Below are 15,840 nucleotides of genomic sequence, written 5' to 3'. Positions count from 1 at the left end.
TTCACCAGTTAAACAGGTCAGGCATTAAGTCTCCGGTCTTAACCACTTTACAACCAGAGGATTTTCCTGCTTTACGTCCAGGCCACTTTTTGCAACTTGGCACTGCACGACTTTAACTGACAATTGCGTGGTCATGCAACCCTGTACCCAAACGAAATTTACGCCTTTTTTTTCCTACAAACAGAGCTTCCTTTTGGTTGTATTTGATCACCTCTGCGCTTTTCATTTTTTGCGATATTAATAAAAAAAAAGCGAAAATTTTGCGAAAAAATTGACATTTTCTACTTTGACAGTTAATAAATATCCAATATATTCAATTTTTGTCATATTTTTAGGCCAAAATGTATTTAGCTACATATCTTTGACAAAAAAATAAAAAAATCCTCAATGAGTGTATTTTTAACAGCTTTAAGACCGGAAGATTTTACCCCATTCCTGACCAGGCTATATTTTGCGATTCGGCACTGCGTTACTTTAACAGACAATTGCACGGTCATGCGACGATGTACCCAAATTAACTTTATGTCCTTTTTTTTCCCCCACAAATAGAGCTTTGTTTTGGTGGTATTTGATCACCTGTGCGATTTTTAATTTTTGAAAAAGAGCGACGCTTTTGAAAAAAAAAAAAACTTTTTTACATTCTGATATATAACATTCCCAAAAAAAATTAATTTTAGGCCAATTTGTTTTCGGCTACATATGTTTGGTAAAAAAAAAAAAAAATCACAATAAGCGTATTTTGATTGGTTTGCGCAAAAGTTATCGCGTTTACTAACTACAGGAAAGATTTGTCATATTGTTTATTTTTTTTACTAGTAATAGCGGCGATTTTTTTTTTTCTTTTGCGGGACTGCGACATTGCGGGGGACCCCTAACTGACATTTTTTACACTTTTGGGGGTACCAGTGACATTACTACAGTAATCAGTGCTATAAATATGCACTGTTACTGTAATAATGACACTGACAGGGAAGGGGTTAACTTTATTGGTGATCAAGGGGTTAAATGTATGCCTCATGCTTACTGACGTATGTGGGGGGAGGGGATTGTGTGACACAGACACAGATCGCAGGTTTAGCTATGCTGAATCCTGTAATCTGTGACTGTCTGTCACATAGGAGATCCGCCCACTTTGTTTACACATGATCACCGCCTCTCCTCCCCTGGCCCGACTCCCGCTGCGTCTGAATACAGCGGGAGCGAGCCTCCGGCGGCGTGTGCGCGCCGCCGAGAGGGGGCGTTGTCCAGTGACGTAGGTCTACATCGCTGGACGATAATGAGCCACTTTGCCGCAGTACCCTCAACGTGAGCGGTCGGCAAGTGGTTAACTTATTTAAAGGTGAAAATTGGGGTAGATCAGTATTTTGACTTGATTTGTGACTTGACCAAAATAAATGACTTGACTTGCTTGACTTCTAGCAGGGACTCGACTTGCTTGCTTTTTGCCACAGTAACTTGGGACTTGCTTGAGACTTGAAGGTTAAGACTTGTGACTTGCACATGTGTGACTTACTCCCATGTCTGGCAGGCACCCTGTGGTGCGTGGGTGGGTGGCTGGCACCCTGTGTGGTGGGTGGCTGGCTGGCACCCTGTGTTTTGGCTGGCTGGTACAGGCCCAGGGCCTGTGGCTGGCTAGCTGGTAGAGGCCTGTGGGTGTGTGGCTGGCTGGCTAGCTGGCACCAGGAAACTGTGGGTGGGTGTATGTATGGCGGCTGTGTGCACTGTACATTCTCTGTCCCGAGACTCCCCGACTCCAGACATGCCTGAGGGAGGTGGTCTAAGAAGGCAGAAGGTGTCCCAGTACGTGGAGGCGCATGGCACAACATACGTAATGACGTCACGACAATATTGGCAACCTCCAGGGTCGATTCCGCTATATCGGTTAAAGTGCATATCGGCCTTGCCGATAATCTGTTGATCCCTACTCCATACCCACTAAACACTATGGAAGCAGGATTTTACACAATTGATGGTGACTTCACCTCCCTGTAATTTTAAACACACACCATAGGCACAGGCTGGAGGGGCTTGAACAGGCTGTGATTGGCAGAACCTCCTCCTTTATAGTCCACACCAAAAACATTAAAGATTTGAGCTTTCATGACCATCTGTATTCTGACAATTTAATTTTATTTATGTATTTTCCTATGTATTCCAAAAGTGTTTTTTTTTTTTGAACATGTGACCGGCGGCAGAGGACTAGAAATTCCTCCTGTTGATGTTTCCCTGCAGACAGGCTGGGAGATTGCTGGGTCATGTGACACCTGTATATCAATGAAGAAAAAAAAAAAGGTACTTAGATTTTATTTTATTTTTTTGTTAAAAAAAAAAAAAAAACCAGTGCCATCATCCATATACATGAGGAGAAGGGATAATGTAAACTTTAATAATGCTTCTTACCTTCCCAACTCTAGCAAAAACTATATTTTGAAGAAACTTGGAGTTATTGAAGCCCATTAGACGTGGCTCATTCAAATTGAGCATATGATTAAACTGTATAAGCAAAGCTGCCTTTTATATCTTCCAGTGCATGGTGGCTTCTTGACCAATAAGAAGGGTTGGGACGAGGTAGTTGTTAGGCTAAAACTTCAAAGGAATTTGGATCAACATCAGCTGCCTATGTCTGGATCTAAATAGACTTGACATACAATTGCCACCAAAGTGTGTGTGTGTGTGTATTATATATTATATATATTCCTTTATCTTTTGCTTAGGGTTGTAACTGGTTACTTTAAAGCCAGCTGAATTTCAGTCTGTCTGTGGGCAGGCTGGTTTTTACTGAAGTCTATCCATCAATCAACTTCAATACAACTAGCCTGTCGGGTTTATTTTGCCAAATCACTGCCTGTGGCTATAACCACCAGCACTGATCATTGTATTCTGCTGGTGGGGAAGGCCTTCTGCCAGTGGGGACACAATAGGGATGCTGGGGGAGATTCTCCCGTCAACACTGACTGTGTTGATGGGTGACTTGAGCAATTTTCTTTCCTTCAAACTGTGGTTGAAGGAAAGAAAATTGCATAATTGATGGCCTTCTATAGCATTTCATATCTGGCTCTTGGCTGGGAAGAACACCTAGACATTCCTGGAGGTCAATGCGTGCATTTTTCTGGCATACGACATCTCAGCATCAATGCTCACATACAAAGGTTGAATTATTTTAGATTTGGTAACTTGTTACAGTACCTGAGATCTATTAACAGACCTAGCTTTGTCCTATTCAATGGAGTCATATTTGCTCCAGGTGACTTTCTTTTTTTATAATCAAAACGAAAAGATCCTTGTGATCTGTCAAATAGGAAAACCTGGGATCTTGGTTACAGATGGTTTGTGTCTCGACACCAACCACAGCCCAAACGTAATATCATGATAATGATCTGAACTGTCAGGAGCTGCAGTCTATTGGTTTTATTTCCAATCTATACCACTGTGTATGTACCACCACACTAAAAGTAGGAAAAAATTAAATACACCGTAGACGAATAAAGTGCTTTATTTTGGATTGGTTTACATGTTTTCCAGTACTACAACCAGGTATTTTTACTTTTGAAAAATACAGATTTCTCTAAAACTGAACACTTTTAATACAAATCGTAACAAAAACTGGATTTTATGCCTGTGCTGAAATGTCTGGAAGAAAGTATGCAGCTACAAGTCTACCAGGGTCCGGATTTCATTAATGCGGGCTTGTTTTATTTCACTGGATGTTGGCTTATTTCCTCCAAATGCCCCTGAAGCCAGTTCTCTCTTCTTGTCCTGAATTTTTAGCATATTTTCTTCCACTGAATCTTTAACAACAAACTGAATAGAGATGTACTCGGTTAGTAAAATATACTTAGGGGTTTATCAAATCAATGCAATTTCTACCTAAAAGAAACTCTTGTAACTTGTTCAGTATAGATATGTGAAGTTAAAGCATATGTCTGCCTTTCAGTTACAGTGCTGGTTGTTCTTACTTTATTTTTTGTGCTCAACTCCCCCCCCTTCCCTCCAACTTTCTAAGCAAAGGGCCAATTTACTGTCCTTCAGACTTGACCTCCCTGGCGGTATGATTATGTCAGGAATTATGTACCAAAAGCGGTACAATTTTTTGATATTTATAATATATATATATATATATATATATATATATATATATATATATATATTATAAAATATAAATATATTATAAAATATAAATATGATATTAATAATAAATATATGATAAAATATATAATAAAATATAAATGTTATAATATATATAATATAATTTATAATATTTGATATTTTTCTGATACTAAGGTGATACAGTGTAATCCTCTCAGATTACACTGTATCGCTTCCTTTTTTATGCGTGTGTGTTTTGTGCAACATTTGAACTTCCCTCCTAGTTCCGCTCCCATGCACCATTGCTGCTGCAGGGAACGGAACCAGGAAGTCATCAGATCGACGGACGGCACGGCGCCGATCACAGCAATGGGAGATCATCACTGGATCGCCAGGAGAAGGTAAGGAACCCCGCTGCAGGTTCTGCACATCTACCCCGAGCGTGACTCGGGGATACCGATAGTAGCATAAAAAAAAACACCAGAGTCACGCTCGGGGTTACCGCTAAGGGAGTTAAGGGAGCAGTGGAAATAGAAAATGCCCTTTATTGGTTTCATTAGGAGGAATAATGCCCCGTTGTTGATATCAATGAGAAGACTACTGGTCCATCATTGGTATCAGTTGGTGGAATAGTGCCCCAAGGGCCAGGGAAAGGCAAGTGAAGAGCCACATCTGGCTGCAGATTGCAGACCACTGCTCTAGCTCAACAGTTGTGTGCACTGCATTAATAGGAGCCAAAACAGTCTCTTGTGAGTGTTAGCAATAGACTTCTACAGTTCAGGGGTAAGTTCAAGATTTAGGCAACGTGATCCAAAGTCTCTACTGCCAATGGATCAGAAGTAACTACGGTGCACAGTATAGCTGTATTGTCAACCCTGTTCCCACCCCCTCCTTCTCCATCTAGAATCAGACAATTTTCATCTGCCATACAATTAAGCAACATACAGGCTCAAGAACAGAGGTAAGGCCTTAAGTACTCACTGAACCCAGACAGCTGGTAGCAGGTGAGGGTCAGCACCAGATAGCCATAGGTAACCAAACTCACAGTATGCGGGCAATAGGGATGAATTAAAGAGAGATATTCCATGTGGCTCTTTGCAAACGGGCAGACAGTAGTCAGATGGCAAGAACGACAGAGCAGAGAGCACATACAACACTCAGCACAGTCAATGACATGAGGGCTCAGTCCCAATATTAACCCCTTCCATGGTAAAACCAGCAGAAAATGGGGAATCATGGTACCCCACATCAGCTCTACAGCTAATTAAAGTGGTTCTAAAAGTTGAAGGCATAGAATGCATGAAGGTAAAAAACCTTCAGTATGCATTCCCCCCAACCTTTACCTGATTCAGCAATGTGCACGACAGCAGGTGCTCTTCCGGGTCTCTGCCTCCTCATTGGCTGAATGACAGCAGCTCCTGCCAATCACAGCCCATGAGGAGGGGGTGTGGCTGAGCCCAATTTTGTGTGTCTTATGGAAGCACAGAGCAGGGCTCAGGAATGAGCACATACAAGTGTCCTCATAGCAAGCAGCTTGCTACATATTTGTAGCTGCTGACTATTCATTTTTTTTAAATTGACTGAAGATAGTCTCAATAGTCTCAAGGGAGGCAATGCTGTGCAAATTTAGCAAATAATGTGCAAACGATGAATATGACTATATATATATATATATAAAATAAATTGATTCTTTCTTCAATTCAATCAGTGATAAAATCCTATCTCAAACTTGTGCAAAGTAGCAACTCTTGTGCAAATCCAATCCAGAATAAAATATCAGTTCATATAGAAGTCCACGAATGGAAAGATTCCATCAAAAAAATATAGTCAGAAAATAGTGTATTTAAAAAAAATAAATAAAAATGTGCCACTCCAAAAGTTTGATAAATATTAAACAATCTTCGTCCACTATTACTCGATAAATAGCCAAACACTCAGCTGGTGGCCAGGCTGAGATACAGAGAGAGCCCTGCAGAAAAATAGGAATCACTGATAGCTGCTTACTATTATGTAAGTGAGAATCGTCCTGTTTTACTGAATAAAATACCTTATTGCTGATTATATCGTGGTATGTCCCTTTGCTTCTTTATATATGCTGGCAAGATTGAAATAATAAGCACCCTGTCAATGTTTGCCTTGAGTCTAGCCTAGATGAGCTGCTGAACTTGGGAGCGATCCGGGCAAGGACTAATTACACTCTAAAGGCCCGTACACACGTACCGATCGTCGGCATACAAACGTCGGTGGACGAAGGATCTGCCGATTGTACGCGTGTTAGTATGGTGCCTCCGACAGATGTCTGCGCACAATCCGCGGACAAAAGTCTTTCGTGCAAACATGAAAATATTTGTATGCCGACACCAGAACGGACGATTGTTCGCCTGTCAGTACACAATTCGGCCGACAGACCGCAGATTTGCAAGACTGGGCATGCTCAGAAAATAGAAAACACAGGGAAAGTTAACCATTACATGACATCACTTCTGCAGTCGGCGGACAAAATTCTTGTGCTGTCCTTGTGCTGTCTTTGCACTTTTCAGCAGACACCGACATCCCGGGGAGAAAAGAGGAACATTTGTAAGCCGACCATCGGTACGTGTGTACGGGGCTTTATATGAAGCACAGTTTATATGTGCTGGAGGTAAGCGCATATGAAAGCCAGAAAATATTTTTTAGTGGAGTAGTTTTTGTGAGATTTTTTATCACCACCCTGCAGGAATTTGAGCACTTTCACTGTGTGCACACACTATTTTTTTTTACCCGATTGGATTTATTCACTCTTGATTAAGTGTACTTTATTAAGAAAATATTGCACTATTATTGTTTCTTTTTTCTTCTATATATCTGGAATCATGGATATGGGATTTATCGAGTAACAGTGGATGATGATTGTTTAATATTTATCAATTTTTGGAGTGGCACATTTTTTTTTTTTTAAGCACTATTTTCTGACTATATTTTTTTGATCGAATCTTACCATTCATGGACTTCTATATGGACTGACATTTTATTCTGGATTGAATTGTTTTTTTTTTTTCTCTCATTTGCACAAGAGTTGCTATTTTGCACAAGGTTGAGATAGGATTTTATCACTGATAAACAGCGCACCTTTTCACGTTTTATAATTAAGGGAGGCAATCTTTTCTTGAGGAAGGAATCATTCTGGCTTCTGGTGTACAAGATTAGACCCAGGTATTCCAGACTGAAAAGTTCAATAACTAGCTGAAGGTTTGAAGAAACTGAATCATGCTTTGGAACTTGGACGAGCAAAGAGGCGGGGCAAGATCAGCTTGCAGAGGAGAGCCAGAATGGCAGTGCTACAACCTGGAAGTGTAGGTCTGATACAGCAAAATGTAGAATGTGATGTGAGGGGGAGATGTGGGTTTGTAGATAGGCTTCTTGTATGTCGGATGCCAGAAATGACTTGCTCCTGCTGATTCCATATGAAATTCTGGTACCCAAAGAAATCTGTTTAGAGATTTAGGTCCAGTATTGGGCAAATGCCTCCATTTTTGGTTTAAAGACTGTGAAGAAGTTTGAATAAAAACCTCAGAAACCGTCTGCTGGAGGGGGTCTTTTGAACTGAATTTGGTGCATGGAGGCCAGTTATTCTATTTTTTTTTTTTGAGCTCATGTTGGAGGGTAGGAAGTGAGGAGGGGACAGAGATTGCAATCTATTATGTACCCCTTTGAAATGACAGATTGGACCCAAAGTTTGTGAAATGTTTCAAATTCAGACTGGCACTACTGCCAACAGATGTACCCCCACTCTAAGGAGTGGGGACTCCCCTTCATTGTGAGGAGGAAGGTAGTAGCCAAAAGGAGTCAGAAACTTTCTTGTGGGGTAAATGTACGTTTTCCCCAGTGACCCTCATGGTGAATTTATCTAGGGATTCCCCAGACAGGTGTTCACTGTCAAAAAGGCATGCATATAAAGCACCTCTTACAAGTAGGTTCAGAAGACCAAGCTTTTAAGCACAAAATCCTGTATCTTGCATAGAGATCAGAAACATTATAGAGACTTGGCAAAGTTTATTCTCTAGAAGAAGGGTATCCCCAAACTATAGTAATCCTGATGGCATCAGCTGAAACTGTTCTAAGAGAATGGGGTCATCAAAGCCAGGTTCGTGGTCTCTAGTCATCTGTCTTTTCCAGTTAGCAATAGTCTGGCACATAACCATCACAAACAATTGCCAGCTGGACCTGCAAGGGCAAAGAAGGCCTTTAAGAGAGCTTCAAAATGCCTGACAACAGAATCCTTATAAGAGGGAGCATCCTCAAAAGGAAACGTATGGTGTTCAATGAGGACAAAAATAACAGATCTACTACGTGAACAGTTTTTATTTTCTTAATTTCTTCTCCTAAGCCCTTTGCTTAAGTTTTTCCTATGGAAGAGTGACTATCCTTTCAGGATTAGGCCAATTCCTGTAATCGAGCCCTGGAACAGAGAAAGATTCCATGATGAGGAAGGGACTACCTGGTCAGGACACCAATCCTGTGTCCAATGGGTAAAGGGAAAAAAAAACTCCTGAGGAGTACCCCAGGGGAACCAACCCCAAAGATATCTTGAAGGGGAAGTAAACTGGGCAAAAAAGAACCTCTGGAAAAAATGGGGGGTAGGCAGGACTGAGGGTTCCTCACAACTCAACTGGCACATCAAGTACCTAAACAGAAGGGTGAGCAGAGTATACCCAAAGAATGACAGAGAACACTGCCTACACTAGTTTAGCCACACATGATCCTAGGAAGCAATCGCTCCTGAATCCGTGTCTCATTCCCTGCCCAAAAAGTGAGGGACAGGCATCTCAGACCCCCTACTAGGAGCATTTAGCGGTGCGGAAGGAATCTGAAAGAACTTCCTCAAAAGGCTATAGAACAGCTGCTGATGAGAGAGCGGGGGATAGGGCAAATCCACGCTGTGCGTCTATGGACACACATAACCCAATTTGGAAGCGCAGGGGCACGAGTGCCTCCATAGCAAGCCTGCTTGCTATGGGGGCACTCGGAGATGTGTCAAAATTAAGGGGGGGGGGAGCCCAGAAGTGGAAGTTCAAGCTGCTCTGTAAAAAAAACCATAAACAGTTTTTTTCTACTTTCGAAAAAAAATGCTGAGAGGCAAACTGCTCCAGGACCCAGCTGGATGAACAATCCTTTTTGAAGAAGCAGGAGCATATCTTCATGCACAAGGGTTATCAGAGGGATTGGAAGACCTGTCTGTGAGCAATGCAGCCTCCGCAAGAAGCAGGCCCTGAATTCCTAGGTGCAAACTACTGCAGTAGCAGATAAAGAATAGTGGGGTTCCTTAGCCCCTTTTTACATACTTCCTGTGCTTAAGCAGGAGCATGCCCCGACCCCAGGTTGCGCTGCTAGTGATACGGTAGTTTTAAGAGCAGGTCTGAAGAGGCAACATCCTCTAAAGGAAAGTTTCATTAGTACCACTGAGCGCACAGGGCTCCAGCCATTTTTTCCAATTGCTCAATGGCACAAATGCCAGCCTTGCCTATGGAGAGGGTCACCTTTAAGGGAATCTGTTCATTATGGCATAGTTTGGAAGATCAACATCACCACCAGAGAATAGCAAGGAGCCACTCCAGCCAATTCAAACTGGGATCTGAGGAGGAGGTTTAGCTTTTTGTCCGTAAAAATCCTGAAAAGGTGAGAACACCTCTAACCTAACAAGTGGCGAGCCTGTAAATGTGGATAACAGGCACATTTACAGTGGGAAAAGACCACCTTCTCAGAAGGGAGGAGCTTTTCCACCGTTAGGAGGAAAATGAAAAACCAGTACTGGACCCATGAAGTTATCGTATTGTATTTTCTATCTTGAAATATTGATGCTGATGTAACTAATCTGGTTCCCAAGCAGGAGGTTTAAACACCGTAGAGCAGGAGTGTCAAACTGGCAGCCCTCCAGCTGTTGCAGAACTACAAGTCCCATCATGCCTCTGCCTATGGGATTCATACTTGTAACTGCAAAGCGTCATGGGACTTGTAGTTCTGCAACAGCTGGAGGGCTGCCAGTTTGACACCTGTGCCCTAGAGCAGTGGTCCTCAACTCCGGTCCTCGGGGCCCACTAACAGGCCAGGTTTGCAAGATAACTGAAATACATCCCAGGTGATATAATTTGCTGCTCAGTGATTGCAGTACTCTAGTCTGCATCTCCCCAAGGTAATACTTAAAATCTGGCCTGTTAGTGGGCCCTGAGGACCGGAGTTGAGGACCGCTGTCCTAGATGATCTAGAGAAATTTTGCCACACCATTTCGAAGAGGTCCAGATACAATTTTTTATTCCAATAAAAGTCAACCAAAATAAAAGGCAGCCAAAATAAATCCATGGTGCTTTGGGGGTCCAAAAATCGCCTCGTAGAAAAAACATAAAGGCATATTTGAATAAAGCTTTATCAGGACCACTTATCAGTGGGGTGGAGCTTCAAATTCCATTTTTGTTACATTACACTGTTAGAAGGGGCCCAGGATCCTTGAGAGCGTTTCCAGTCCTCAGAGATATGACTGAAACAGTGAGTGTAGTGGGAAGGTCTTAGCAGCTGCAGCTCTAAAAAGTCTCTAGGTCTGGAAGAACAGGCTGATCCTCCAGATGCAGGGTAGAACACACTGCATTAATCAGGTCTGAGACAACCCCTTGTATATCTGAGTCATCAGCAGGTGGCTCAATATCCGCCTCTTTGAAGAGAACTGATGGGGCTTAAACAGAGATAGTCCAGGCCCTCAGTTTTTAATAAGGGTTCATGGGAATCAGAGGCAGACTCTGCAGGAGATGGAGTTGGGACACGCTTAGAGCTTATGTGGGCCGATTACTGCAGCATCTGGGTACGAACAGGCATGAAGTCTACAGTGGACAAGGAGGTGCCAGTGGACACAAGGAAGGCCTCAACCCTGCTTGACTGAGCTGTAGGAGACTCCAATGATGACCACCCTGCAAGGACAGGTGGCTCAGGTTCTAGATAGCAAGCACTGGTTCTTCCTGGAGATAGCAATGGCACCATTTTTTCCTTGAAAAGACATTGTGTCACCTAGCAGTAAACAACTAGGCCCAATGTGAAAAAAGACCTCAACACTCACAAACACAGGCAGCTGTTGCTGATGAGTGTTTCAGGCATCTGAAGGTGACTAAGTCATTGTAGTCAGGCAGTGGAACTGGACTGGAGATCCACATGATGCTTCAGCAGCAGAATCGGTTGGTGCTTCCTCTAGGCTAAATAATAAGAAAGAACGTTGAGCGCTCAGGAAATTTATAAACTGTACCTAACAGCGATGAAGCTCCCAGTGATTCCGCCCGACTAGCCTTACTCACCAATTGAGTCCTCAGAAACAGGACCAACCTAGGCCTAGGCCAGAAAGGGCTTCACAGCTATTTAGGGAGTACCTACCCTGTTTGGTAAAGGAGGAGGCCGGCAAGTGGGCGAGCGAGCAGAGGGATGACATTTTCTCTCACCGTTCTCCCAGCATCACCGCAAGTTCTGCCCTTACTGTGCAGCTGCGGGTAGCAGAGAGATTACATCATCTCTCACTTCCCACCCTCACATGTGCTGAAAAGCTTGGGAGAGAAGCCTCTTCCTCTGCTGTCACTGTTGCAGAATAGTGACAATCTGCATCTGGTGGCAGGGGACATGGCAAGTGACCAACCGCATCTGGTGGCAGGCCATGTGGCAAGTGACGATCTGCATCTGGTGGCAGGCGACTTTGGAAGCAATCATCCACATCTGGTGGCAGGCGACGTGGCAAGTGACAAGCTGCATCTGGTGGCAGGCGACGTGGCAAGTGACAAGCTGCATCTGGTGGCAGGCAACGTGGCAAGGTGCATCTGGTGTTTGCAGGCAAAAATACTTGCTGCAGTTGCCAAGCTTGTAAAAATGTATCAAATTATCTGCTTGCATTGGCAGAGCATCAAGAGCTGGTTGACTCCTTATCTATAGAGAACAGGTTTTTATATGACAGGTGAAGACTATACACCAGTATCTTCTCAGCATCACTCATCTGAAAATAGGAAAATCACTTCCATCGTTATAAATAAGTTACCTTAGTAATAATAACTTCTTTGGTCTGTCCCAGTCGATGACATCGATCAAAGCATTGCTCCTCAGCAGCTGGATTCCAAGCCTTAAATTCAGTGAACAAAACAATAGGTAAAAAAAAAGTTGAATTAATGAAAGTCATCAATTACCTCTGGTGCATCTCATTTCTTTAAAAGTCACATAATTTAGATGATTTGCGTAGGTAAAGTCACAGGGTCTCAAGTAAATACACCTGTTTCTGAAAGGCCCGACTTTGTTAAATAATGTACTTAAACAACATGAAGGCAAAAAAAAAAAAAAAAAAAAGGTCTGGTAAATAGGTTAAAGGGAAAATAAGATTTTTGTACTTACCATGAATTTTTTCTTGAAGTCTATTGAGTGACACAGTAATTTAGGTTTTCTTAAGCAGACCATTACTGCATACACCCTACAGAAGCAATGTAAGTTAAAATGTCTCTAAACCACTTGCCTACTGGGGCAATTTTTTGCACACGTTAAAAACTGCATGATTTGCTAAAAATTACTACGAACTTACCCTTCAATACAGGTGGAGCATGTAACATGTTCCAAAGGTGAACTTAACCTATTTACAAAATGTGCCCCTTCCTAAAGGCTAAGGCAGCAAGATTTGGACGATGATTGGATGTGGAGAATACCACCACTAAAACAGGCTCCTTATTAAAGCAGGAAATAGAGGTCCTAGAATGTGGGAAACCCAAACAGTGCTAGAAAGCTACACTATGAGGTGCAGTAATACCATAAGAATTGAGGAAGGGAACCTGAAGGAGAATGACTAAAAGGTCTATAGTCTAAACATTCTCTCTAAGAGCAGACTTAGAATTCTGAGTCTGAAAAGGAGATGGTAAAAAGGGACTCAGGCACACAGATAGAGGTCCAGAAGAGTCACAGTTAGACTCTGCAAGGTATGGTACTGGAGCACACCCAAAGTGGTATTAAATCCAAAACCAAAATGTAATAAGTTGCAGCTTTAATAATTATTACATTTGGTGGCTACATTAGTTTTCTTTGTTTTATTCCCTCTGTTTTCCCCTGGTGATTTGGCCAGTAACAAATCTCCTGTATTACAGTGCCCCCACTCTAGATAAATGAGCACAGGGGGCACCTTTGGAGAGCACTAATATTAGTCTGGTGGAGTGTAGTGTTAGATGTACTAGCAGATTTAGAACCAAACTCCAGCTAATACTTTGTAAACACTTACAGCATTTTTTTTCCTCTTTTGAGAGGAGGAGGAGAGCTTCGGCGGGTCACATGCATGCCCAGGGGCGCTGTAAATAAGGTATTTCTACAATCATGTTACATAAAGACACACACTGGACATTATATAATCCTTTTACAGCATGGATTACATGATTTTACAAGGATTTTAACAAGGCCTTTTTTTCATGGTAGGGCTTATTTTGCAGCCATCCTAGAAAACAGAGATAGGTCTTATTTTCGGGATAGGCCTTATTTTCGGGGAAACACGGTGAGAACTGGTAAGCTGCAATAATATAAACATTTGCTTTTGGGTACAATGCTGCTTTAAAACCTCTGCAAGCATTTTGCCTCATTAATTGTGCACAAACCGACTGAAAGTCTGAAGTGGGAATAAGGGGCCTTGTGGCCACAGGGAAGGTCGTGGCCGCGATTGCCGGAGCTGAAGGAGAAATGTGCCTATAGGTTACAGGCATTGGTTCCTTCTGGGCCAACTCAGATATCATCCCTAAAAGCAGCAGAGGAGGTTTTACTGAGGTGACCTGTTGCAGAAGGACTGCCTTCTGTGCGCCTTTGACTGGACATGTTGCACCAAATAGTGGAAAACAACTAGGCCCAAAGTGGTGCAAGGCCTCACGTACCCACAAACCCGAAAAGCTGGACTAATGAGGGTCATACTGTACACTGTAGGTGGGCAGTGGAACTAGACCAGACAATTCACATGGCAGTTCAGAAGTTGGAGAAAGACGATGTAATGAAAATGCCTCAGTTCCTTAACATTAACCACCATAAGATGGCAGTGTCACGAAATTTAAAATGGTGCCAAATAGTACCAACTGTGAGGTAGTTAAGCTCCCTGTGCTTCAGCCTGGCCTTACTCATTCAATCCTTAGAAACAGGATCACACCAGAGGCTGTGCCATGGCTCTGGATCCAGAAAGTGTTCTGCGGCAAATGCAGTACACAGGTTTGGAAAGTGCCACAATGCAGAGTCCAGCATCTGATGTTCACAGGTATGGTCTCCAAAGCTGTTGCTGAGGATACACCAACCTGGATAGCTACTGTGCACAAGCATCGTTACTGAAGTCTTGATTGCAGTCACCAAAGAGAAAAAATACCTATGGTGTACAGACAACACTTACAGAAGAAAAATAAGAGTAATATAAAAAAATAAGAAAACACTAGCAAAATAAACCTAGAGTTGTTTTAGCAGAGCTGAAAAAAAGGCATCAACCTAATGGGACACTACAAAAACTGAGGCATGTCAGTTAGAGGGCTATATTAATTCAAAATGCAGCTGAGGTTCATATCGGTTAAAGGTAATATAACTGCACGCATTGCATTCTGTGACTACATATTTCAAATTCTATATGACAGATGTGCCTATTAGAAAGTTATGAGAGTGATTACAGCACCCATTTTCTCGAAAGCTGCAAGTTTTCATATCATATAACTGATTCTGCAGCTTGTTAGACCAGAGTACAACCCCAAAAAGCTAGGATGCTGTGTAAAATCTACAGAAAAACAGAATGTCATTGATTTGTAAATCTCATAAACCCGTATTTTATTCACAATAGAAAACAGGAACAATATCAAATGTTTAAACTGAGAAAACGTACCATTTTAAGAAAACAATAAGGTCACTTTGAAATTGATGGCAACAACACATCTCAAAAACTTTGGGACAACAAAACCTGGCAAAGTAAGTGGTACTAACAAGAAAGAGCTGGAAGAACACTTTGCAACCAATTAGGGTAATTGGCAATAGGTCAGTGACATGTATTCGGGTGCCTGTGCCTCTGGAGAACAGAGACACCTTTGCATAGCAGCATTGTCAGTCTGGGAGGAGGGTAGTGTTGCACTAGCAGATTTAGATGCATTAACACATTGAAGCCAAACTCCATACGCAGCTACACAAAAGTTTTCTTTTGAGATAAAGAGGATCATTGTAAGCACCCCTGCCCGTGGTAAATTAATGTCTCAGCCCTCCAACTGCTTTATCTACAGGACAGCTTGTTCTGTTGAAAAATAACAGAGTTACTGGCTAATGGAAAATAAGGGGGGGACAAAAGCCTAAAAAAAATAAAACAAATGCAGCCCTCACATACAAGAATTGGTAATTTGCAATACAGTAAACATTTGCTTTTGGGTTCAACAATGGCAGGCTCTACTTTCTCTCATGACAATTAAAATAGAGATCACTGCAAAACCTTTTGTTTATTTTGGAATGCGTAAGAGGGTTTAACCCCTGCAAAGCTTTTTTCCCCCCCATCTGTGCCCTCTTGGAGAAATTTCCCTTCACTGTCTGTCCTGTAGCCACTACAGAATGTGGCTAAGGGATAAGAAGAGTGAGAGGAAATCCTTCCAAAGTGAGGGAAATCCCCAAAAGTCACCATAACTAGTGTCCTCATTTGAAGGTTCCCCTCTATTGGTGCTCTGGTGACCACTGAAAATGTGGAAATTCCTTTCACTTTCAGTGATAATGGTCACCAGGTCAAATAAAGAG

General features: G+C 42.3%; 1 protein-coding gene across 1 annotated transcript in view; it reads right to left on the bottom strand.

Annotated features, from left to right (window-relative positions):
* Positions 1-3,502: 3,502 nt before the first annotated feature.
* Positions 3,503-15,840, bottom strand: part of HLTF (helicase like transcription factor) — a 173,926-nt gene continuing 161,588 nt past the window's right edge. Inside the window, exons 24-25 of the mRNA XM_082251177.1 lie at positions 12,125-12,205; positions 3,503-3,801 (exon numbers count right to left, since the gene is read on the bottom strand). Of these exons, the coding sequence (XP_082107303.1) occupies positions 3,649-3,801; positions 12,125-12,205 (234 nt within the window). The 3' untranslated portion in view covers positions 3,503-3,648. The remainder of the gene's footprint in view (positions 3,802-12,124; positions 12,206-15,840) is intronic.

This window comes from Pelophylax lessonae, assembly GCF_965119305.1.
Source record: "Pelophylax lessonae genome assembly, chromosome: 3".
NCBI lineage: Eukaryota > Metazoa > Chordata > Amphibia > Anura > Ranidae > Pelophylax > Pelophylax lessonae.
The sequence above is the reverse complement of the archived record's forward strand: the minus strand, read 5'-3'. Positions and strand labels throughout refer to the sequence as shown.